Source organism: Argopecten irradians, chromosome 6 (genome assembly GCF_041381155.1).
Source record: "Argopecten irradians isolate NY chromosome 6, Ai_NY, whole genome shotgun sequence".
Classification (NCBI taxonomy): Eukaryota; Metazoa; Mollusca; class Bivalvia; order Pectinida; family Pectinidae; genus Argopecten; species Argopecten irradians.
The window spans coordinates 25916624-25944616 of NC_091139.1; the positions used below are offsets into that span (position 1 = coordinate 25916624).

Sequence of the window (27993 nt, forward strand, 5' to 3'; positions counted from 1 at the left end):
ATTGTTGGACGGTCAAAAACCAAAAACTCATTTGTGAAAACAAGCAGATTTTTCAGGAAAATTTTAAGCAATGGTCTAACTATCTAGAAACGTAAGGATTTCTGTTGTTTTTAAATAACCAAAAATCAACAACAATAACTCACACCCATGCTTTATTTAGATTAATGAAAAGGTTCAGGAGAATGCTACATTTGTCTAATGTTGATACAATCCAAATGACATTACGCTTACTATCAGTGAAAGCCAGAACCAGAGAAATAATTTATTTTTGTTGTGCTCAATTTTCGTGGGAGACAAACACTAACAATTTCGTTGTGATTTTAAGCCGTAGGGTGACATATATCAAGCTTATTCTCGATTAAAAATAGATAGTTTTATTCTTATTATTAACTAAAACCGTAACCAGTTTTGTAGTGTACGTTCATATATGTCCCTTTACACATTTCAAATTTCTTGGGGGCGTAATTCCGTTGCTTCAGGTAAACTAACGAAACCAACAAAATTGAAACTCCAATGAAATGTGATGATTTCATATATAGTTATAGGTTTTTCACTGAAAAAAGTAAGTCTTGATTTATCTACAATATAAGTAATGCTAAATGTCCTTATTTTAAGACAAAATAAATTTAAATACAAAAGGATTGCACACATACATGTACTTATCCAAACCAAAACTATATGTATACAGTATTTAAGGGAATTCGAAAATGTCAACATAGCTGTTTTTCAGTAGAGTAAATTATAAAAACTCTTTATCATCATACCGATCATAAACAACATAGCCGTTAAATATGTAAATTAGGATTTTTTTTAAAATGTTAACACTATTTGTGGCAAGTCTTGTTCAATTGGAAAATTAAAAAGAAAATGATATAGATATGAAAATAAAACGAAAATAAATAATAAAAAAACTCAAACAATAAAAGGTTACCAATGTTTGTGCCATAACTTGTTCAATACAAAAACTAAAAGGTAAATGAGAAAAATATGACAGTAAACAATAAAAAACTATAAAAACTACAAGAAAAACTTAAACAGAATAGAAAAATACACATTCGAATTGATGCGCCGTCATTTTCACACCAGCGAATAAAAAAGTGCATATAATGTTAATCAGCAACACGAATTAGCAACATGTCAATTATTACAATATTTACAATGCATAGATTTCATATTTAAAATATGAATAGATACTTAGTATTGCCAAAAAATGATTACATTTACGTCAACTGAAGAGTAAAATTAGTACCAACTAGTCAAAAGGAGAAACCGGAAAGTAAGTACTATATGTGCTTACATGCATCTGTTTAAAGTACATAAATAATAATTGAAATTTTAAAATAATAGGCAATGTGCGTTTTTAACACTAATTATTACGCTTGATACCCTTGCCATGCTAAGGGAGGGAACTGTACTTACTCAGTAAACTGGTGAACATATTCAGATTTTGAAAATAAGATCAACATTTAAGGAAGTCTTCTTTCAACGAGGATTTTTTTTGTCGAGTCTCGACTTTCGAGTCAACTTTTTACAGTATAGATAAAGAAATTTGGTAAATATTTAAAAACATTGATGTTGGTCCATATAAGGTTTTACCGTCAACATATGTATTTCATACATAATTGAGTCTGTGTACATATAATATTTGTTTTTTTTATCCTCCAAAGTATTCAGAAAAATAAGATCAATTGCTAGTGTATTAAATTCAGAGCCTGTAATATTCTGATTACAGTTATTTCCCTTTCCGAAAACTTAATTGATTCTTTAATTAATAAATAATTAATTAACACGTAGGGATGGAATATTGTAAATTTTTTGTTTTTATAGTTACATTGTATATGTAGAAAATAAATATTAGCAACAAGATGTTGATTACTATTGAAATAAATAAATTATTAATTATGGAAATTTTGTACACCAGAAATCGCCTACAAAATCTTTAAAAGTTGACAATTCATAACTGCGAAGCGAAATAAAGAACTTCGCCTTTGCCGGTCCCTAGCCCTTCTTGAGAAAGGAGGAGAGAAGGTCTCGAGTAAAGGTATTAACCTATATCTTGACCTAAAACACCTAAAAACAACCAACATTCAGAAACGCGAAGCAAAAAACAATGGCAATTGTTCAACATTCCTTATCAAATATAATACAAAAAATATTGACAAATTCCACGACATTATAATGCAATATAACCCATGCAAGACGTTAATGAATAATTATCATGAACATTCATGAATAATTCATGAATTATATTCATGAATAAAATTCATAGTTTATATGCATGCACACATGTATAACTACAATTACTTTGATAATTCAAAATTAATCTTCATACAGTTTCTCATTTGAATAAAAAATGTGCTTTGAACAAAGGGTTACTGGAACATAGGGATCTGGATGTATATAATTTGATCGATCACATACATGTTTATTGAAATAAGCCAAATCCATTAAAAGTTGTGTTTCGTGCTTCTCTCAGTAATATACAAACCAATGGATTGCATATAACATGTATATACTTTAAACAAATTCTAACAGTAAGTGTATATTACTAATTTTGCCTGCGATGTACATGTGTTTTACATATATATGATATCCCTATTCACGTGCAATTATTTAGTAGTTATATCACCCGTACTGGATTTCGATTTTGTTTTTGTTTAGTACAGTATTATGTACTTGCCAAACAAATGGGCATTTATTATTTAGATATTTCAAAAGGAACGAAAACCCACCATTATTTAGCAAAGCGTAAAAATTCTTCGTGAAATGCGTAGTTTTTAAATATCAAGTATTTGTAAAACGAGACATGTTGCCCTTATTCAAAAACGTGAGCGATCACTCAAACCTCTAACCCCCCCTCCCCCCCCCCCTTCAAATACGCCATGTTTAGGGTATTTTTATACATATTTAAACTAATAATAGCTCCAGAACAAGTGCACGGGGTACCAAAATATTGACTGCGCACCCGAGTACTCATTGTCATTCAAGATGTACGCTTTTTCTGTGCTTTTTATTATCAGGGTATGCCTTAAATTGAAATATAGAAAACTTAACGATTTTTCACTAGAAGCAGAACGGACGGTCTACGTCAATATAGTGTTGCAATGTTTTCCTTCCACTATGATGATTTGTGACGTCATACATGTAGGTTCCCGAGTAAGCAATGAATTAACATATCAATATACCACAAGAAAGATTGGGAATTTTGCTCACTTAGTCAGCATTCTGTCCAATCCAAACGACTGAATATTTGCATTGAGTTCCGAGAATATGCCAATTTTTCATGTATGTTTTGCATGATATGCTATGTAGCCGCTATCAAAAATAAAATAAAGTGAAAATTCAAACGTCATTCATAAGCAAATTAAAATCATGAACAAATAATCTGGCATTTGAAATCTTCAAAATGTAACTCGAAACTCGAAAAAATTGTCTCGAAACTCGAAAATGTTAACTCGAAACTCGCAAATATTGACTCGAAACTCGAAAAACGTTGACTCGAAACTCGACACTCGACCACTCTCTTTTTTCAACCTAGATGAAAGAAGTTTTGAGAATTTCTAATTATCAATATCTGTGTTCATATGCAAACAAATTTAAAAAAAGAATTATCTTCGCTTTGAGTAGAACCAAATTTTTAGCACTTTTTTTACTTCAAATATTAAATTATATTTACTTAAATCCTCACTGAGATACTCTTTTAGCTAAATTCAGCAATAATGCGGAAAATGGTACATTTTTGTCATTTTAATTTTGAAACTTTATGTAGTTTAGGCACTTTTATTTTTAAATCAAAATATTTAAAAATAATATATCTAAATAAGCACCTGTACCTTCCATTTCTATGTCATTAAATGTGCAAACCATTTTCAAACGTTAGATGCAGGAACATTAAAAAAAAAAAAAAAAAAAGATCTAAAGCTTGCAGATATGGTTAAAATGGTGCATTTTGCAATTACAGATTAGGTCAATGGTCAATATTGACATTGTTTTCTATATATATATATATATATAATTTATGCATGTTTAGTACATTACCATAATAACTAAAAATGTTATTCACAACTAGCAAAGGAATTGTGTCAGTGATGTTCTCATCACCTATAATTCTTGAATATATTTTAAACATAGCATATATGGTGATTTTTACAGCTTAAAATTTAATAGAAAAAATGCTTGTCGATCATCAAAAAGTCGAAAAGATTTCATTTTCCCTTAGGTGGATAGAAAGGTAATATAATTTGTATTAACTATTGAAATATATACATATGTACAAACGCATTCTAAAATGGAAAACAAACAAACAACACAAGCAAGGGAAGGTAACTCATTTGGTCATATATAAACAAGGTATGCACACACATTATCATGTACACACATTTACAATCTAAACATGAAGGTAGTGATTTAAAAAGGATCATATGAGATATATATATATATGCCAAATATCTATAAGGCATTTTTAACAGATTGATGGTTTGACCAAATATCCATGTGCATTGATGCACAGAAAATATACATAATATGATTACAAATTACATACGTATACAATGTCCTAATTTATCTACATGGCTGCTAAGCAGTTGTTATAGTACATATGTATGGATAATCGCAATCTATATCAATCCATGTGAATTTGCTTATTAACTTGCAGCAATATTATCCAAATGGGTCCCAGCTTTATCAAAGATAATACTATATAAATTAATTTGTCATAATAAGTCAATGAGTTAGTCTACCGGTCAATATATAAAGGGTTATATATCTTATAAACATATTTCGTCTGCAAACATTTGTCTATTTACAAAAATGAATATTAAAATCACAATCGGGGCATCAATATAGAAATTTGGTAAACTTATATGTATGATCGTACATATTGGCATTTTAGAATAACTAATTGCGATATATATGTAGGAGGGAAATTCAAGAATATAATGAGAGATTAGTTAAAATTTCACAGAGCAATTACATTAAAGAATCAGTTAGATGATCAGGATCAGTGTTCAAAGCAAGATCATTACAATTGTGTCGCAGTTGGGTAATAATGATATTTTCCCTCTAACCCCCTTCATATTTAAAAATAATATCAGCAAATGTTATATCAGTTTCATTATCTTCATATACCAAACACTTCAAACTTTAAGTTGTGAAAACAGCTTAACATCAGTAATATTAACTGTGCGACACTCCAAGAGCAAGACGCTATCATAGCAATTGGTAGTCCTGCCTATTTTAGGATTAAAATGTCTAGTATAGAGAAGAAAATAGCGAGTTCCGATTAGGATTATTAGTAAATTAATTAATATATCATGTTAATGTTGTTAGAAGATATTGCGTGTTGATTGATGAATCAGGAGGTACTTGTTTTCTCTCGTCTGGGACCTTAAGATATCCTAACAATTCATCAGACGGTAGGGTGCATGTGTAAAAAACAATGTCAGCATATTCTAAGACCGCCTAACTAAATGCTATCGATATCAAAAGATAATGCTTTTCGACTGACTTTAGTTGTTATGATGCGAGGAATGTTAGATTCATTTCATATGTGTTGTGGATATATTGAGTCTATGTTATGTCATCTGTAAATGTAATCTGAGATGAAGTGTAAGTGATTTTATTGCTAATTGGAAGAGGTATTGTAAAGTGGTTTGTTTTTCGTTTCCTGAAAAAGATTAAAGATTTAGTTTCGTTTGGGTTTCATTCTAAGTACCAAGTTTGTGCCTATTCGCTAATATACCTTTTCAATGTGTTAATTATTGAAGTTTTGGCATTGCGTTCGTATATACTAGTATAAAAATATTGAATTTACAGGGAACCATCTAATTCCATAATGCGATTTTCCTGAATTCCTCTCTCATCAACATGAACGTGGAAGTTGTTTTGTATATGTTTATGAAATTGTACTACATGTATATAAGGCCTTGTGTCCACATCATTGCTTTTAACTCCGGAAATCTCGTTGACGTCAGAGTTATGTCGTTGATAAGGTACAACTTCCAGGGATTGGCTGTGATACTCTGTAAAGACAGTTTAAACGAAATGCTACAGACGACAATGTAACTAGCATTAGGCAGAATTTACTAAGAATTAAACTATGGTCTTTTGTAAAGATTTCGTCTTTTAGTCACTAGTGATATTCATATACGCCAAAATCGGTAAATTGCTGAATGACCCTTGTCAATTAGTAGTTTTATTTTGATCTATAGATGACAACTTTGCCGGTTTTAGACAGCTTTTTTTTACATAATGTTCCACATAATTACAAAATATTGTTGGTGTACAATAATCGAAAGTGGTATACCACTTCGGTAAAAGGTAACATTGCAAATTATAAAAAAAATCCAAACATTGTTTGGTTTCAAGACTATCTTACAAATTTTCAGCTACACGATTTCAGTATGAATTTGCAGTAAAGAATACTTTTGACAATATTAGATCGTTTAACGGAATTGAAGTTAATTTAGTACATAACGTGACTTTTTCTAGCGTTTTCATTGGCTCAGCCCCCGGGCACTATTTAGCCATAGTCCCGGGCCTCTCGTGATAGCATAGTACCCTCGCCTCCTCAAAATAAGGCAATAATATATAATTAATATAGTTTTGAATAAGACAGAGTACCCTGGTGTACAGTTCGAGAAACATCACTAAATTATCCGTAACACAGGCCCCTGGGACTAGTACTACAAAAGGCACATGGGTTTTATAAAATTGGTTCTTGTTCATTACAATGTTTCTGTAACAAGTCCTTTTCTGTAAGTTCGATCACCATATTTTTATCGATTAACAAATTATGACCGGGACAGCCAAGACTGTAAAATTGTACCTATTTGACCATTGAAATGGATGTCAAGTTCAATTAGTAGTGCATAGCAATGTCTGTAGGTCATAACAAGATACAGACGCAATGGCTAAACCTCAAATTAATAGGAGCGGGAAAAGTAACAATATTTAAAAGAATGCAGACGAAAGCAGGATATTCGAGGAATGCGAGTTCGAGTTAGAGGGATAATACTGTAATATCCTCATACGTACCACGTTTACTTTGTCTTTCCTTGGCTATTTTTCTGCGTCTAGAAAGAAAACATAATATGTATATATAATATGTTAATGTTTTATAATTTAGCTTTTTATTTTACCTCATATGCATGGATTTAAAAGGTAATCATTGCCGATCCCGTTTGACGATCATGAAAAAAATAGTATTGAGAGGGAACACAACTATCTATGCATTAATGCACGTTATTCAATTTGTCTACAATCCTGGGAGATACATTAGACCATTAGACCATAAATCCCCCAAGAAGGCAGTCCTATATTTCCGTTCTGTGTTATTGTTTATCCAACTTGTAATGTAAACTGTTATCGCTATTACTAAATAAAATTCCTCGCTGCTCGTCAGCGGAGCCTCTTCGTGTGATGTGTGACATCATAATTGGCCCCGATGACATTCGCAGCTAAATGAAAATATAAGTTCATGAAAATAAACATAAAATATTCAGTACATTTTAACATTTTAGTTATACTTATATTGTTGCGAATATTGTAACATAAAACAATTGGGTTTTTACATTCCGGTAGTACGTAAGTACGCACAAAACATAGGCAATGTTAAATAGGTCATTGATACGGTGATTTTCGATGACAGCAACGTCTTTATAACGTCATTATGTCATGACGTTGGTTAGAACGACGCCACGAAACATGTTCTACATATCACTACACAACGGGAGTTATAGGAGAAGTATGATTTTTGTTTGGAAAGGTTATATAGTGACAGTCCCGAGCAAATGGAAATATGATGTGTTAATTGACTCACATTAACAATAAGATTAGCATTGTGTGACCTTACAATAACATTTAGAGGTAAAACAGTAACTATATTTTTCATGTAACGCAGTACGGCTTCCGTAAGTAATTAAAATTTGTAATGGAAATTGTATAAAAGCTTTAAAAAGTTCCGTTAATTTATCTAAATAGTACAAACAATAAAGAAATAAAAATAAAATAATGATGATGTGGTATAATAGCTATTCAACATCCCGGTCCATTATGGACTCATGACATGACTCTTACCGACACCAGCAGCATATGACTTTAATCGTGAAGAGTGGGCAAGCAGCTCCTAGGACAATACCAATGGCAAGAGCTATATAGTTTATGTTGTCATCATCCGTGTCTGTTTAACATATAACGATACATTCATTCGGTGGCAATAATCAAGGTTTAATTTTATAGAGTCAAGACTATGATTTAATTATCTGAAAGGGTCTTAAATCAGTCGGGTTATTTGAATATTTATTCGCCTTTCAGGTAACAATAGTAAGTACATATAATTGAAAACAAAGAATAAGTTAATGGATAACATACATCCATTTCCGGTCGCTTGGTGGTAATATCGAAAGGTCATTATTAAGTACACTTAAAATGACACATAATGTACATCATTGAAGAAATTGATTTAAGCTATTAATGCTGAAGCCGCAGTCGAGTTAGAAATTGTCCCAAAACCTGTTCGTTGTCTAGATATTTCCATCAATATGTCACAAAACTACAGTGTTACAGTAAAATTAGGAAAATGACAAAAACAATCACTACTCAAACCTAATAACACAATGTGTCATAATGCACAATAAATCTAGAAAATATGTTAATACAAATTTCTTCCGGTAATACAGGGATTTTAAAAGGCTTATATTTCAAGAAGTTGGCGTTGAACATGTTTTATCCACCTTTCTATTTAAAGAAAAAAATGAATGTAGATGGTTTTTTCAATGACCTCAATTCCTTACATCCTTCCTTACAACACTCGGCCACCCCGGCCCCCAACCGAAACAGTCATTGTATATAGTCAATAAAGAAAAGAACAAACTGGAAAACGTCCACAGACACCCGCCAAAATATGTCGTATGTCTTGGGCAATTACTTGTTTTAGAATTTACAACAAATACATTAGATGTTAGTTGAGCAAATTAGTATTAAATTGGGCTAATATTTCAATGCAGAAAATTGTATCATTCTTTCTTACCAGTCTTACTGTCACTGACGACTGAACCTAGAATACATACGAGATGTACATATACAATGTATGTGCAACCATGAATCAATCATATTCGCTGGTAAAAATAAACGTTTAGCAGCTAACTGTATTTTATTGATTTATTTCATGTATTATGAATATACTTCTTTGTTACAATAATATCCCGTTTGTCATGCAATTACCAACATTTGATATATTCGTTCCACTGCGATGACTAGGGAATCGTTCGATCGCTATCAAACCCATGAAAGCGCAAAAGATTCAAGTTTTAATTTCTAATTATATTTTGACGAAAAATGTAAAAGTCATCTAGTTTTCTTTCTTGGGAAAGATGAGGCTATCTTGTGCGAATGCAAATCGATCTAATATTTTAAAATTAATTATTGTAAACTTTCTTATACATAATTTATATATATTTAATGTTGTTGATAGCCTTGTGCCATTCGGCCGCTTCCCTACTTTTACACGATCCATCCTGTTTACAGTTTGGGCAAGCTTCGGAACAGCTGTGATCACACGTATTTCCTGTCTTCCCAGTGATACAATCTAATATATATAACATTTAAATAGATAATTCACTGAGGCTTAACACCACAAAAAATAAATCCCTCATACATAATACATAAAAATGATGAAAATCTTCCCGAAATTATTATATTGATCATAGAATGTCCTCAATGCTCTTCCATACGATAAGCATATACATCTTTTCTATTTATAACAGCAAATAACATTGCATATATCATAATCACAAAAACGAAGTTTGAGTAGTCCTAGGCAAAAATGCATTACCACACTTGAGGGGGTTCGGAGTGAACGCACAAGATGAAGCTTCGAATCATAATAATATTAGCACAATGATAACTTGATATTATGTGCATGTAATAATGTTTTATTAATTATTACGATTTGACTTTCAATAAAGCATTATTAATGATATCAATAAGAAAACAAGAGCAGACAAACTAGTATTTTTCTTCAGTAACAATAGTTACTTTATTTATACCATTACCAGCATTGAAAAGTTTGAGCTTCTAATTTTATTTCAAGATAAAAATATCAAAAATAATTAATTGCAACCTGAAAGAAAATCCGTAACGCTATGTTCTATATGGAATGAGGTAGTGAATGCGCATGCAACAAAAGCAAAACAAATTATTTTATATTATTGTTTGTGTTAATTAGACAAATATATACATGATTAAACACCAATTATTGTTTAAATGATGAGTATCATTTATGCTCTGTCGGCGGTGGAGCATCTTTAAATGTATAAATTGTACTTTTTAACATGTATCATTACGGTTGAAAATTAAAAGTTATCAAATATTTCTAACACAGAAATAATAATATAAAGGAATTGATAACTTGCCTGTGCAGAAACCGGTAAATTGATGACAGTCTCCTTGACAGCTCGTTGGACAGTCTCGAAAACAAGTGCTGCCATGCTTTCCTGGTTTACATCCTGAGTGTTAGAAGTTAAAAGTGCCTACTACTTAACCATTACTTATAATTATAAAATACGTCCCGTCGATAAATGACAAATTACAGAAGAATTAAAAATTCCAATAGCTTGAGTGAACGATGTCTTAAATAGAGAATTATGCGATGTATATGTACATTGTGAGATAATGTATCAAATGAATCTGATTTTATAATGACATACACATAAACGAAGAGCTTGGAGAAGCCGAACAATACACTTTGTAAAGATCAATTCAGTTTTGACCTAAACATGGTCCTAGAAATAGCTGAACAGGAAAATCGACGATTACATAACTTTTACACTATCTTAATTTAAACAAATTTTAGCTTTTAAGATATTACCATAAATTCTTCTTTACGACGAAAATAAACACAATATATAAGCTTGTCGATACCTAAACATGATCCATTGTTTTGATGGCATCCCTCTTCGCACGCAGGGCTACAGTCTAAATTACAAGTCTCACCCCATTTTCCCGTTAGACAATCTGAAAGAGACAGATTTTTGTAAATATCTAGTTTGAGGTTTGAGCTATTTTGGTTTTACATCAGAAATCTGCATATTTATTCTACTTCAGCTACCAAAGATAAAAAAAAATGTTTTTTTTTTCTCGCAGTTATGTGTGCATTTAAGGTCCATGTTTCAAGCTTTACTGACAAAGAAGGTTTTTAATATGACGTCATTGTTATTCATTTTGTAAGTTGACTCTATGACCAAAACATGGCCGTGGGATTTCCATTTCGAGTATAAGTCATGGTCTCAAAATGAGGTCATTCAACTTGAAACAGCTATGATAAAAAATACCGGTGCCACCAAACTCACTAGTCATGATCGTTTATATACAGAATCTGGACTAGATACACTTATCAATAGAAGGCGAAAACACAAAATCATTAAATTCCATTAGATTGTTCATGGTTAGTGCCCCCTTTCCCTAAATAACATGCTCCCAGCTAGTCATCGTAATATTCACTCATATAGCACAAGGGGAGCCGATTCTTTCTATCAACCTCCATGTCGTACTAACCTCTACAAAGATTCCTTTCTATCTTCTTCTGTTAACCTATGGAACTCGCTTCCGGACATTATGAAAAATCCATCTATTACCTGTCTCAAAAACTTCCTTAATACTGATATCCCAACTGTCCTCCTCTACTATTATGATTATAAAACATGACGTGTCGACATTCATCACTCCCGTCTTAGAATCCAGTGCAGTTCCCTAAACTCTCGTCTATATCAATACAATCTTGTAGTGAATCCTTGCTGTTCATGTTACCAATCTGACGAAACATTTTCTTCTCCGTTGTCCAAATTACCAACAGACAAGAATGAACTTCCTACCCCATGACTATGATGTTAACACTTTACTCTATGGTAACCCTAATATGTCCAAATCAGTACAATGTAAACATTTTTGATACAGTTCAAAATGTTATTAGTCGTGCGAACCGATTCAAGTGCATATAAATACAGATGTATCCATCAGTACTACTTTACTGTTAATCTCAAAATCAATCTTATCTTTAATCGTATATTGGCTTTATACTCAGACCCGTGATAGCTGTACTAATAATCAAACTATGACCGATTTCTCAACAAATCTCTGGTTTTATATGGTTGAAAAATAAACACCATTTTTCTTTACCCAATCCCTGCACCCCTTCCTTTTTCCTACCAAAGCACTTTATAATTAGCACTGATAACTCTTAGAAACAAGCTTGCAGTAAGTGTTGCAAACAACACACGTCCCCTGCCCTCAATTACATTTTTCTAATTTATGGCCAGTTATTATTGCTTAGTTATCCTTACATTGTATGAAGTTTGAACAAATTCTGTCTCAAGTTATCTTCCGGAAAAGGAAAATTTGTGAAACAAACTATTTTAGTAACAGTGACCTTTTGACCCCCTATGTTACCATTATATGAAGTTTGAACAAATTCCGTTGAAGTGTTCTCAAGTTATCATTCGGAAACTAAAATTTGTGAAACAATCTATTTTTAGTAACAGTGACCTTTGTAGGTGACTTTTTGACCCCAATTCAATACCAAGCTGTATTTTCTCATATGCTACGATTGTGTGAAATTTGATCAAACTCCTTGGATGTTTTCTCAAGTTATTGTCTAGAAACGATACTTTTTCACACAATCTGTTTTTAGTAACAGTGACCTTTGTAGTTGACCTTTTAACACCAAATTCAATCCCAAGCTGTTTTTATCATATGCTACTGTACCATTGTGTGAAGTTTGTTAAAGATCCGTTGTTTTCTCAAGTTGTCGTCTGGAAACTAATATTTTGCGAAACAATCTATTTTTGGTAACAGTGACCTTTGAATTTGACCTTTTGACCCCAAATCCAATCCCAAGCTATGCTATTTCCTATGGTACCTTTGCATGAAGTTAGAACAAATTCCGTTGATGTGTTCTCAACTTATCATCCGGAAACTAAAAGGATTTGAGAAACAATCTATTTTTATTAACAGTGACCTTTATAGTTGACCTTATGACCCCAAACCCATTCCGAAGCTGTATTTTCTAACATGCTACCATTGTGTGAAATTTGAACAAATTCCGTTGATGTTTTCTCAAGTTATTGTCTAGAAACTAATATTTTGTGGAAAACAATCAATTTTTAGTAACAGTGACCTTTATAGTCGACTTTTTGACCCCAAATTCGATCCCAACAAGCTGTATTTTATCATATGCTACCATTATGTGAAGTTTGTTCAAGATCCGTTGATGTTTTCTCAAGTTGTCGTCTGGAAACTAATATTTTGTGAAACAATCTATTTTTAGTAACAGTGACCTTTGTAGTTGACCTTTTGACCTAAAATCCAATCCCAAGCTATGCTATTCCCTATGGTACCTTGGCATTAAGTTGGAACAAATTCCGTTGATGTGTTCTCAATTGATCATCCGGAAACTAAAAGGATTTGTGAAACAATCGATTTTTAGTAAAAGTGACTTTTATAGATGACTTTATGACCCTATATCCGATCCGAAGCTGTATTTTCTCACATGCTATCATTGTGTGCAGTTTGAACTAATTCCGTTGATATTTTCTCAAGTTATTGTCTGGAAACTAATATTTAGAGGAAAAAATCTATTTTTAGTAACCCGTTAAGTTTTCTCAAGTTATCGTCTTGAAACGAAATCCGGGCGGACTCCCCTCCTGTTTTACCTGCAGGGGACTAATATTCAGTACTGTACTATCCTATTGCTTATGTGTTATTCATATGGAGACGGATTAATGTTAGTACATTGTACTTGTTTCAGAATCCAATCTTTAATGACATGTATATTGTACTGTAGCATTCACCTACGTTCCTCTGCGTTGAACAATTTGATCATATGTGTGGAACACATGTCGTGTATATTTCATTACTCCCATTCATAGTTTCTTTGTATTAATTTGTTTTATACGTTTTGTTTTATTGTTCTCTACATGTACATTTTTTCTACCAATGTTTGCCTATCATCATAGAAAATTATACCGTTATAGCCCTCTGTGGAGGGATACATCTAGAAGCGTCTCATTGGAAAAAGCTATTTGCTCAAGAGCGAGAGGACTCTTTATGGAAATTCTTCCGTTTTCATGGAATTTCATTTTGATAACCACTGACATATATTGGAGCGTAAATGCATCAAAAGAAAATTGAAAATTATTTGGAAAGATGCACTTAATGTTTGGCTTGGTATTTAAGAAAGATAAACCCCACTACAGTTTGGACAAGCTTCGGAACAGTTGTGATCACACGTATTTCCTGTCTTCCCAGCGATACATTCTAATATATATAACATTTAAATGGATAATTCACTGAGGCTTAACACCACAAAAAACGGAAATACCACATTAAACCATTGTTCGTCATTCCTCATACATAATAAATAAAAATGATGAAAATCTTCCCGAAATTAATACATTGATCATAGAATGTCCTCAATGCTCTTCCATACGATAAGCATATACATAAAACTACAAATAACATTGCATATGTCATAATCACAAAGTTTGAGTAGTCCTAGGCAAAAATGCATTACCACACTTGAGGGGGTTCGGAGTGAACGCACAAGATAAAGCTTCGAATCATAATAATATTAGCACAATGATAACTTGATATTATGTGCATGTAATAATGTTTTATTAATTATTACGATTTGACTTTCAATTAAGCATTATTAATGATATCATATAAGGATTTAATAATAAGATGTTATGTTTGATTAAAGATGCTCCACCGCTGACAAATAGTATTTTTCTTCAGTAACAAAAGTATACTTTCTTTATACCGTTACCAGCATTGAAAAGTTTGAGCGTCTAATTTTATTTCAAGATAAAAATATCAAAAATAATTAATTGCATCCCGAAAAAAATCCATAACACTATATTCTATATGGAATGAAGTAGTGATTGCGCATGCAACAAAAGCAAAACAAATTATTTTATATTATTGTTTGTGTTAATTAGACATATATATACATGATTAAACACCAATTATTGTTTAAATGATGAGTACCATTTATGCTCTGTCGGCGGTGAAGCATCTTTAAATGTATAAATTGTACTTTTTAACATGTTTCATTACGGTTGAAAATTAAAATTTATCAAATATTTCTAACACAGAAATAACTATATGAAGGAATTGATAACTTGCCTGTGCAGAAACCGGTATATTGATGACAGTCTCCTTGACAGCTCGTTGGACAGTCTCGAAAACAAGTGCTGCCATGCTTTCCTGGTTTACATCCTGAGTGTTAGAAGTTAAAAGTGCCTACTACTTAACCATTACTTATAATAATAAAATACGTCTCGTCGATAAATGACAAATTACAGAAGAATTAAAACTACCAATAGCTTGAGTGAACGATGTCTTAAATAGATAATTATGCGATAATGTATCAAATTAATCTGATTTTATAATGACATACACATAAACGAAGAGCTTGGAGAAGCCGAACAATATACTTTGTAAAGATCAATTCAGTTTTGACCTAAACATGGTCCAAGAAATAGCTGAACAAGAAAATCGACGATTACATAGCTTTTACACTATCTTAATTTAAACAGATTTTAGTTTTTAACATATAACCTTAAATTCTTCATTACGACGAAAATCACCAATTATAACCGACACACAATGACTAAGCTTGTCGATACCTAAACATGATCCATTGTTTTGATGGCATCCCTCTTCGCATGCAGGTGTACAGTCTAAATTACAAGTCTCACCCCATTTTCCCGTTAGACAATCTGAAAGAGACAGATTTTTGTAAATATCTAGTTTGAGCTACTTTGGTTTTGCATCAGAAAGTTGCACATTTATTCTACTTCAGCTATCAAAGATCAAAGAATTTTTTTCAGTTACGTGTGCATTTAAGGTCTATGTTTCCAGCTTTACTGACAAAGAAGGTTTTGAATATGACGTCATTGTTATTCATTTTGTAAGTTTACTCTATGATTGTTTGACTTGAAAATAAAACACAGAGGTTAATATCAATAATGACAGAATTAGTCAAGATCAATGAATGGGATTTCCATTTCGAGTATGAACAAAATCATGTCCTCAAAATGATGTCCGAATTTGAACGTATTCCTACGTTTCTCTGCGTTGAACAGTTTAATCATATGTGTTGAACACATGTAGTGTTTTTTATTATTTTATTTCTCCCATGCATAGTTGAATTGTTTTTGTATTTTGTTTTATTGTTCTATACATGAATATTTTTTCTACCAATGTTTGTCTATCCTCATAGAATATTATACCGTTAAATAGCCCTCTGTGGAGGGATACATCTAGAAGCGTCTCATTGGAAAAAAAGCTATTTGCTCGAGAACGAAAGGAATCAAAAATAAAACAAAAAAAACAATAAAGTGTATTTGTAACAGGGAAAAACTTATACTTTTATGCAAAGTGTTATTTATTTTCGCTCTCTGGCACTGAAAAGTACCTAAAACACTGACTGGACCTGACCAGATTGATCATGACTTCATGACTTGCTAACCTGTTATGACAGAGGCAAAACTACAAATGTTCATCATCGTTTCAATTTCGTCAACAGATCTTAGCAGAAATGGATATTTGAAATCTGATTCAGTGAGAGGTACAGCGTCAATTTATTTCAAAACGACAGGTAATGATACCATTGTGCATGTAACAAGTTTTGAAGTACATTTGGTTGTTTCCAGTATTCAAATGTGACGCACTGCATTAGTTAAATACACAGATGTAGAGCTTTTGTCAAAATTACTAAAACTATGAATTGTGGAATTTTACAAAAACATATATTACAATAGTGTTTGAAAGATAATCACAAATTGTTTGTGTTTTAATGCCTGTGTAACGTTGAAAATATACCACCGTTGAAAATTGAACTCAAGTCATTTTGCAACGTTGAAAACTGACCCCGAAAGCCGTTGAAAATGGAACTTGCCGTTGTAAGTTGACAGCTACGAGGGTCAATTCTCAACGGATGGTCTGTTAAAAATGAAACAAACGTTACGGTCTAAATACAATATACATACCATATATTTTCAGACAAATAGTTCTAAACTTTATAACTATTCTGACCTTTTTCTTAAAAGCAAAATGACTAAATTTACAAGTATATTGACATTCTTAAATTTTGTTAACGCTTAAACTAATTTTTAAAAAGGTGGTCTTCTGTAATAATACTTCTTTATATACGTAAATCTACACAATATGGACATTGTAGTTAAAAATGATATGCATCCTCAAGTTCACCTAAATCACAACATGTACACAATATATTCTGTTTTCTTCCATTTTCAATATTTAAATTGTGTGACGAAAACATGTTAAATATGTAAACAGGTTTTGTTAAATGAAATTGTAAACAAAAATATAGATCTATTAGATGTTTATAAAGTTTACGTCGTGTTGTATTACTTACATTGTTAATAACCTCTTGTCTCTATACGTCATTTATTCTATTCGCAACAATGTATATGTACATGCAAATGTATAACAGTCAGCATAACTTACATTCAAGATACATTCTAATCCATTTTTTCTAGTCCATTTGCAATGTAGATAATCCACTACTCGTCATTAATTTCAGTTCTATTACCTAAACATTCTTTTATTATAATACAGCTAGAAGTATCTTTTAGTTTTATCCAACACTCCAAATTTTTTATTTTTCTGGTAATCTTCCTAATTCAAAATAAACAAAATCAGTACATGTTCTTTTATTGTCTCCAAGTAGATTTTTGAGAAAAAAAAACTTTGATATTTTTGCTGAAAGTAAGATTCATTTACTATGACCTAAATTATGCACGTGATCTAGCTAATGTGACCCTAGGATGTAATGATCTTAAGCAGGCCATGTCAAGATCCACATGTCCATGTAGTAGTAAACATCAATTAAAAATCTTAGTTTTCAGCAAAACATTAAAGTTTGTAATGCTAAAATAGAACAAATACTTAATTAGGTCACTGTGACCTACATTTGTAATTTGTCATCAGTTTTCTGAACTGAACTTCACATACCCAAAATTTGAAGGCAGAAACTGCAAAAAATATTATCTCTATTCTAATATTTAGTTAATTAGGACTAAAACAATGAAAATATGAATTTTCACCCTTTGACCTCTGAAATTACTATGAGCGCAGAAAAAAATAAGATATTATGATTAGCATACAATATGCAGCCGATCCGAAGGTATCTTCATGCAAAATATTTTGCTTATCACTGAGTGGCCGTAAAACAGCCCAAAGTGATACCCCTACTTTTCCATTGCAATTAAACAATATTCCAAGATAATTGAATTCGTCAAATACATCAATATTAACATTATCATAGGTCCAGTGCTCATTTTCACGCAATCTACCCCTTTTTCCGAAAATCATTATGTTTGTCTTATCAGCAATTATAGTCGACTTACAATCCTTTTTAAATATATCTAACGTATCAATCATTTCTTGCAGAGACTCGGCAAGCAGAACTGTATCATCTGCTTACATAATTAAACACAAGTTAATCAAACCGATTTCAACTGATGGACAGTACTCTCTTATAAAACACATTCCAGACAATTGACATATAAATTGTACAAAATGGCGACAACATTTCGCCTTGGAATAGACCGATTGTGTTTTTACAATATTAAAAAACCCGCTATATTTAATAAAATATTTCACATTTTCATACAGTGATTGAATATTCATTAGCATGTTTCGATCAATGCCCTGATTTATTAATTGAGACCATAAAATACTTCAATAAATCAGATCAAATTCTTCCTTATAATCTATGAAGCAGCAAACTATTTTTTTTAACTTTTCAATGTTTTGTTTATTGATCAATGTTTGTAAAACATTTGTGGAACATTAAGGCTTAAAGCAAAATTGGGCATCTGTTACTCAGTATTACATTATACTTCTGATCCCATTTCATCAGCTTTTTATTCAGTATAGATGTGAGTAATATACCCATACAACTATTATAGTAATTATTGTGAACCCCCGGTAATATTTGGGTTATTGATATCACCTTTTACACCTTGCACGTCCTGGTCCGATGACTCTCATGCTCATTTTTGCACTTGTTTGTTTCATAATATCGAGAGAGAGAAAAATACAATGAAAAAGTACAAATATGAATCTTGACCTTTAGAAATAATGACATTGATTTTTTTAATACTTAGGATCGATAAATCGAGTCGACTGGGGCGGGTCATTAAGAAAGAAAGTGTTTTGTCAAGATATAGTTTGCAGCGTTATAGGCAAAGGGCTAGGAGGGTCACTTACTTTCACCATCACCGCCATGTTCATTTGTTCTTCGGAACGCTTCTCGATTTTACCGACAAGAGCAACACTACATAAATTGCATAATGCAGTCACGATATATAAAATCGAGAAGCATTCCGAGAAAAAATTTAACATAGCGGTGATGGTTAAATTAAGTGACCTACACGATGTTTAAATGGAGTTTCTACAAAGTACGGGATATAACACCTCCAAAGGAGATTGTGGATGAACACAGTTTACCACCACAAGAATAGATTTTGTGATTTCGACTTGGTTTTTGAGGTACTCATTAGAGGCGAGACGACATTTCGACCGGACAGGGAAATCACAGGGGGGAACCGGATTAGGGTAACTGCAGTTACCTATATCCAACATGGCGACGGTACAAAAATACGAGAAAATCGTACTGTCTGTTCATGGAAAAGACGGGTATTTTTCTTGTATTATCGCTGTAGATCGTGTCTTCTAACAATATTAGTAAAATATGAAGCGTTAATCATATGTACAGAGATCCACAGACGTTGGAATCAAGCATGTAAAATTGCGTATGATAAGGATAACTGGAAATGTAAAATTTGCCGTGATTAGGGTAGCTGCAACATCATGAATAGGGTAACTCACCGATGCATTTTTGAACAGCGAAACTTATAAGGTATTGTCGTTGTATTTAGGATTAATTTTTTACCAACTACATGTACATTTAATAGCATAAACATTCTTAACATAGATATTTGAAATGTTTATAATTAGTAAGAGGAATTACCTGCTTTGCTTTTGTAATGTGGCCATTCGTCCGGGTTTTCTAATTTTGATATACAATTTTAATTAGTATTTAATATATATACTGACTCAGACTCTATCAAAATCTAAGTCGTTTTTATACTGTACAATTATAGTCAGGGTCAATACACAGTTGGTCTGTAAATGATCATCAATATTGCACTAATACCTGTTCTTATAAGAATATTGTGTATATCCTGAAAAAAAACATATTTTCCGAGTGTCTTTAATCAACAACAATTTAATTTCTTTTATGCATTCGATCGCTTTGTGCAAGCACTTTCAAAAATACAATGTAATTCGGTTCTATTTAGAAATGGCTTTACAGGGCCTCGACTATAACAGTCACCTCACCGCGATCTCCTGAAATTACATGTAATCCTTATGACTACTTCTTTGTCCGTTATACATTAAGCGTAACAAACGTTGCTAAATTAGGCAGTGATGATATTCCCATTATCCTATTAGCACTCACATCGTACATAAGCCATCTCTTCATATGATTGTGAATTGGCGATATATATTCACCTTACTTGATGCAATTCAGATTTTCACTTTATCTTGTTTTTTAGACCCTGATTTTTGTCATGTAAAAATATCATGCAATGTTTTATTTTCGGACAATCGTATGTATGTACACGTATCTCAAAATGGTGAAGTGTACCCGTTTAAGAAACATTTCAAGTAAAATGTAACCAATTTCCTTTAAAGTTCATGTTCTGAGAACAATTCCATGGAAACATTTTTATACAATATGCCCGTGATCGCCAAAAGAAGTTACCCGCATCATTTCTTCAGATAGCACAGAAGTTACCCTAATCATCAATTTTGAGTTACCCTAATTATACTCAATTTTACATGGTTGATTCCAACGTCTGTGGATCTCTGTGCATATGACCTACGCTTCAAATTTTGCTAATATTGTTAGAAGACACAATCCACGGCGGTTATGCAAGAAAAAATCCCGTCTATTCTGTGAACAGACAGTACCATTTTTTCGTATTTTTGTACCGTCGTCATGTTGAATATGGGTAACTGCAATTACCCTAATCCGGTTCCCCCCTGTGGAAATGTCTACCTAGCATATATTTCGTAATTTTCCCGATCCATAGGGCCATAACTTGGTCAATACTTGGCCAATTTTGTTCATCAAGCACTCATTAGAAAGATAAATTATTTCTCTTTAAGGTAAGATATGTGTCACTAGTGTATAGAGCCCGTTAATTAAAATAATCACGATTTTTAAAAATATATGTCCGTTTTATACTATAATATATATATGTATATCGTTGGTTAAAAAAATCGTGCCAAGTCTCTGTGATTTGAGCTGTTTAGGAATCTAAATGTCTTCCTAATCATTTTGCTGGTAATATATTTATTCATCTTTATTTGAAGTTTTTATTTGTTTCCCAATGTTTATGCTGCCTATTGTGTTTTATGGCAGTATAACATAATCAGTTTTATTGTAGAGATTCATAAAAATATTGCCATTGTCTAAAACTAGACCGGTAATTAAACAGGAAGGTATATTGCTATGTACATGTATGTCCCAAGGCCTTATGAGAGCAACCAACTAAATGATTTTACATAGACCACAGTGTTAAACTTTGTTTAAGTTTTGTACTGTATTATTAAAACAAAGGAATATTAGTTAGCTGTTGTGTTCTATAATTAAAGTCTAGGTTCTCATATAACACTAAATAGAAAAAAAAGTTTGGGTCCTTCTGCTCAACTCCAACCAGGGTAGCTTTATTGAAATCAGGCGCATTTTGCACTAAAAAATCCTGAAATTCTAATGCTTTTACCTATTCATTATCAAAGTTGATATTTTGAACCTAAATCTCAATATGAATTTCCAAATTCATATCATGGTTATCTAGGAATAATTACCTGTCAGAAAACATTTTTACTTTTGAAATTCATAATTAGCCAGCCAATCAGCGGCCGGGTTAAAATTCTATCCTGGGCTCAATCTTGTATACACAGGGGCCATTTCGAAGGTCTTTTTTTTATTTAGTTGGTTGATCCCTAATGTATGTAACAGTCAGACCGGTCAGTCTAATATAGCTTCCTAGCTGTCACTGTCATAATGTTATGTTGTACATGTAATACCTGTCATTTGTACATGTATGCGATATCTGATCAGTTTATATATGGGACTGGCCAGTGATACATACATATATACATATACAGAGTAGAGGGACGGATAGCGGACACACCCTGTGTCTGGTCCCCTTTCGGGGCCAACCACAGCATTACTCTGTGTGCTTGTAATAACCATGCTTACACGTATATTGTAGTTGAAATGTAAATATACATCACAGAATGAAATAAAACGTCGACACTACATTGGAGTCCTTCTTCAATTACAACACAACATCGACATGAACCTCACGAGCCATGGAACCAACAAAAGCTACATCCCACTTCTGACACCAACGAGAAAATAATCATTATGTTCACACTGGCGCCGTTGACATGCGATCGTACCTGGGATTGAAAACTTTGCGGACACCACAATTTTATAGACCAGACTATGGAACACTTCGCGGAGCTACTCCACTGTACGATCATCATGGTCACAAACACATATCAACGATCACGATTTACCTATGGAAAACTTCACGCAACCACTATTCGATCAGGAGTGCCACAAAAACAGAACAACTCGGAGCCAATTACCATTATACATCGCCACCCGACACTAGCCATTCGAAGCCTTAACACAAACAACAAAAAGAACAAAACAAGAGGAACCAAAACGCAGAGACCACCAACAAGACCTTATTGACCACAACCAACATACACCTAGCCGTACGAAGACAGAAGAAAGAAGAAAGAAAATGAACTGAACTCTTTTTGAAAAATTGTGATTTTTGTTGGACTTTTATTAGTGTGTTTTTATATATTGGAATTTACTTTTTGGTAATGTATAGTGTTTTATTGTTTTCTAAACTGATATAATTATACATTTTTTAAAAGTTGTTTTCATCTAAATATCATAAGTTTTAAGGTACAACGTATCAGTAAATTTATTATTATTTTTTTACATACATATAACAGGATGATAATTGTTCTAAGCGAAACGTTATCAAGTAATGTAAAACATTTTTTTTTAATTCAATATGGTAAATATAATTTACTTCATTACACTTAAATATTTAATATTACCATACTATCAATTTCATTTTTATATTTTTTCCTGAGCTAACAGATTTTTGAGATTTTTGGATAAATGATGTTTTGTTAATTTCATTTCTATTAATATGTTCATGACTTGTGCTGTTATTATTTTTCATTAACACCAATACATTTTTTACACAATATACATATTTAAACGTCTGGTTTGTTCTGCTGACATGGTTAACATGCAGTATAAAAATGTACATTGGAACAACTAGTATGTCTTGAGAACAATAGGGTGGTGAGGTATCTCATTAAGGCCCATTGTCTCGTTATTTACGACATATTAACGTTCATATATATTTTTTCACGTTGGGAGGAATACCCGATGCAGTTCAATGCCGGGCACACACAAGTTTTTATGTTTCTCTCAACGTTTACATAGAAAAATACACCACAATGGAACTTTCTTTGCAAAATGATTTTCATTTCATTTTTGTTATTAAAGGTATCAGCTTTAATTGGAAAGCGATATTTCATCCGTTTGTTTTTAGACGATTCAACGTCAATTCAAACAATATATTTTTTTTCTTATTAACGTCATTTTTTATACAGCACAAGTCTTAACAGTAATAGATCAGGATAATTGATTTTGTTTTTCCTCTGCATTGAATATCTATTTATAATTGAAATTTGTATGCTTACGAACTGTTATCATCCTTTATCTTAAAAAATCAAGACATTTCAATTTGGAACAATTACGTTATTCATTTCAGTTATTTAAATTTTTTTTGTTTTATAGTTAACACATTTTGTAATGGTTGGTCAGGTATCTGCCTGAAGACGTATCTGCTTCCGCTATATAGATATATGACAAATTGTGCCCAAGGTCAAATAATATCTTTATCTTATTAATATATATTTGATAATTATGGTAGCTTACCTGTTCATATTAACAGTACAATTTTTGTTTAAAGTTTTATAACGTTATATTTCTAAACAACTAATATGCGTAGCATTTCTTTTTTTACAATGACTTGTTCATGATTATGCTGTTGTTATATACTTAATATTTCATATGGAAGTTCTTTTAACAATTTATATCTTACTTTTTTTGTTGACACGTATACAGATTGTACATATTTTATACACTTATGGGAAGTTTCTCTCACATGCTAATGCATGGAGAATGAAATGTATTTATAAACTTCCCATTTTTTATGTTAGAGGCGGAGTAGTGATGTGATATAACACACACATTTAATTGTTGTTGTTCCGACCTTCTAATAACATAACACACACAATTCACTACATTTTTACACAATAACAAATTAATGAATTAATAACAAATGAATTATATCATAACGTTAATATAATTTCATTTTTATTCTAATAACAGCATAATTATCATGAATATATCGAAACCATGTATATTCTTTTTCTTCGTATTTTGCTTACACATACAATTCTAGCTACCTAAACCAAATCAGTTTGGTTAGTTTTTTTAAATCAAATTAAATTGTACATTACCTAGAATTATTAAGTTTCATACCTGTTTCACATCGTTGATATGACAAGTCTCGTATCAATTTAGTTTGTTTGTCAGAATTACCAATATAATCAGTTTTGTTTTAAAATTATTATTTCAAATTATAACCAATTTTAAATAATTATTAACAAGGGGACGTAATATAACATAATCAGTTTTATTTTAGAGATTCATAAAAATATTGCCATTGTCTAAAACTAGAACGGTAATTAAACAGGAAGATATATTGCTATGTACATGTATGTCCCAAGGCCTAATGTATGTAACAGTCAGACCGGTCAGTCTAATATAGCTTCCTAGCTGTCACTGTCATAATGTTATGTTGTACTTACATGTAATACCTGTCATTTGTACATGTATGCGATATCTGATCAGTATATATATGGGACTGGCCAGTGATACATACATATATATACATATACAGAGTAGAGAGACGGATAGCGGACACACCCTGTGTCGGGTCCCATTTCGGGGCCAACCACAACATTACTCTGTGTGCTTGTACTAACCATGCTTACACGTATAGTGTAAGTTAAAATGTAAATATGCATCACAGAATGAAATAAAACGTCGACACTACATTGGAGTCCTTCATATATCATTAACACAGTAACTACGTGAACCTCGCGGACGATGAACTTACATACTCCATCATCATAAACCATCATCATCAAACAATTAAAATATTATAGCAGGAACAAACTCCAAGAAGCTGAAAAGTGGCTCAAAATGGAAGCTGTCACTCTGAGTGGAATTCAACATTACTCTGGCAAAGATCTACCTGGCGTTGTTGAAAAAAAATCCTTGCTGATATTTCTAAGAACATGTTATTCAAAATCACATAAGTCGATTAACAATGATTAACTTAATGTTTGTTATTTTCACTCCTTTACTTAAATGTATGTCATCTTAACCTTTACCTCAAAAATATATGCTCAGATTTTTACAACTACTTTTTCCCAAAGACAAAATGCATCATTCATTGTACATTATTTTTTATTGAAATGGAGAGATTACCACCCTCAGCACAAAGTTAGACTTGTAGTGTATATAATTATGAAAAACTAATCAAAGCTTTGATTAACATAACCAAATTTGCTAACAGGTATGCATGTAAATATTTATTAATCCTTGTTTTTTGTCAATTTTGTCAGTACAGTAATGTTTGCAAGAACTGTTCTGATTAATGATGAAGCTCGGTACATTATATGGTCAGAAAAAAAAATTACACGAGATCTGTCAGTAAATGTATTCTTTTATTAACGGATGGGTTTTGGGTCAAAAAAGTTATTAATATGTTTGTTCGCCGAAAATACCCAAAGGCTCTCTACAGACACGTACTCCAGTTCCTTGGGTCTGTAGACACGTAGTCTACCTGACGTATCACTTGTGAATATTCTCAGCAACAGACGTTCGTAAACTAGATCAAGATGTCACAATAGTATTATATACATTCGGAGAAGTCGGATGTAAGGTCAAATCCTCTCTAACGTTACCATAAAGTCATTGACGTCGTCACTACACAAACGGACACTACACAGTTCGATCCAATTGTTATTTTGGAATATACTGCATGTAATATATCTTTCCTGTGGTTACTATTTCAATGCCGGGACCCACAATCCTTCAAAGCCACAAGGATAAGAAAGTTACAATAGGAATGTTGAAAATGCCGCCTGTCGCGTGGAATGGCAGCGCAAAAGTTTACATGCTTAGAGTTCCGCTTCCATTTTCTTTTTCTGCCTAACCCACTAACCCGAAACAGAGCTATTGTTTAAAGGCTAACTATTTTTTTCTATTTTTTAAAATGGGTGTGTAAAACGAGATTGATAATTATTTTAGAATCGCAAAAGTTATTAGCTTACCGTTAATACTACACTTAATCATCTCCTCTGACTAATTTAATAAAAATAAATAAAAATGGGTCGCCTTATGTTTCCCGCCGTCGTCCTAATTACCGCGCGTTAGTTTACTATCACTACGCCAGACAGCAAAACAGCGAAATGAATCTTCACTGTTAACATAGATAAGGCAAGGAGTTTGTTTGGTGCTGTAATCCAATCCTAGGACAACGATACAATTTTGATTCGGTTGGTGCTTTTAAGAAACTTTCATTTTGTGTTTTGGAAATGTAGTGGGCCTTTAACTGCCCCTAAATGACCCTGGCTGTCGATGGACTATTTAACACAAACAACCTAACTAATTGTTTAACTAAACATTTGCCGAAACCTGTGGATCACATTTCAATGTATTGGAATAGAAACACCGTACACAAATGATGATAACATTGTGTACATCTCAATCACAATCAATTGTTCAAAGTAATTGCATTTGCAAGGGTGACAATTTGGGCCATCCAGTGATTATCAAAGTCTAATCTTTATTTGCACTGTAATCATTTAACGTTTCATAGTGTGATTGTGTAAGGCTGATCTTTCTGTCATTATGTTTATTGAGTTTGAAGTATATAAAACATTCCGAAAGCGTCAAAATAATGAATAAATGAGCCTCAACTATTCAATTCTGGAAAATGATATATGCTTTCTCCTTCCGGTATTACCCCTTAATGACACACATTGTTCTATGAAGTAATCTTCATTTTCTGTCACATAATGATCAACACCAGTCAAGGTATCCTTACGCAAAAAAAAATAATAAAATAAAAAAAAATAAAATTGATCGGTGAAGGTTATCAGAAAAGCCAATTTAGTACCTCTTATCAAAGTTTTCTTGTCAAACCAAATTATATTATTACTCAATGTAGGAAAATATGAAAATGAATCACAAAAAAAACACATTTTGTCAATGAATATATTTCTAATATTGTTGATTCGAAATTTATAATGAAAACTTTATTGACTAGGAGGAATAAACCTTCTTATATACTTTCCCGACATGATTTTCACATGTGCACAATAATGCTTTAAAGGTTGTCCAGATCATACATAATCTTTTTCTTTATATGCTAAGCACTTACCCTCTGATCGTAATGAAGAGATACACAGCACGATGATCCAGAATAAACGAAAGAATACTAATCCTATGTCGTCCATGGTTATTGTTTAAAGTCAGGCCTGGTCTCGCAAATAGCGATTTAATGGAACGATCCCATGAGCCTTTAGTCAATGTTCGGGGTCATTTCGCAAAGGTGGAAAACGGTTTTGTTGGCATTGTTGTCAACGATCCCATAATAAGATTAAACATTGCATCTAATTGTATCGACTCAAACCTTAGATCTTGTTTTG

General features: G+C 32.2%; 1 protein-coding gene across 1 annotated transcript; it reads right to left on the minus strand.

Moving 5' to 3' along the window:
* Positions 1–134: 134 nt before the first annotated feature.
* On the minus strand, positions 135–27852 carry LOC138325456 (scavenger receptor class F member 1-like). Its single transcript, XM_069271131.1, has 9 exons — positions 27726–27852; positions 15684–15776; positions 15181–15273; positions 10921–11013; positions 10413–10505; positions 9029–9055; positions 8077–8179; positions 7036–7073; positions 135–6020 (listed from the first exon to the last, which is right to left on the minus strand). The coding sequence occupies exons 1-9, from the start codon at positions 27799–27801 to the stop codon at positions 5809–5811; spliced, it is 828 nt and encodes a 275-aa protein (XP_069127232.1). The 5' UTR covers positions 27802–27852; the 3' UTR covers positions 135–5808.
* Between the last annotated feature and the right edge of the window lie 141 nt (positions 27853–27993).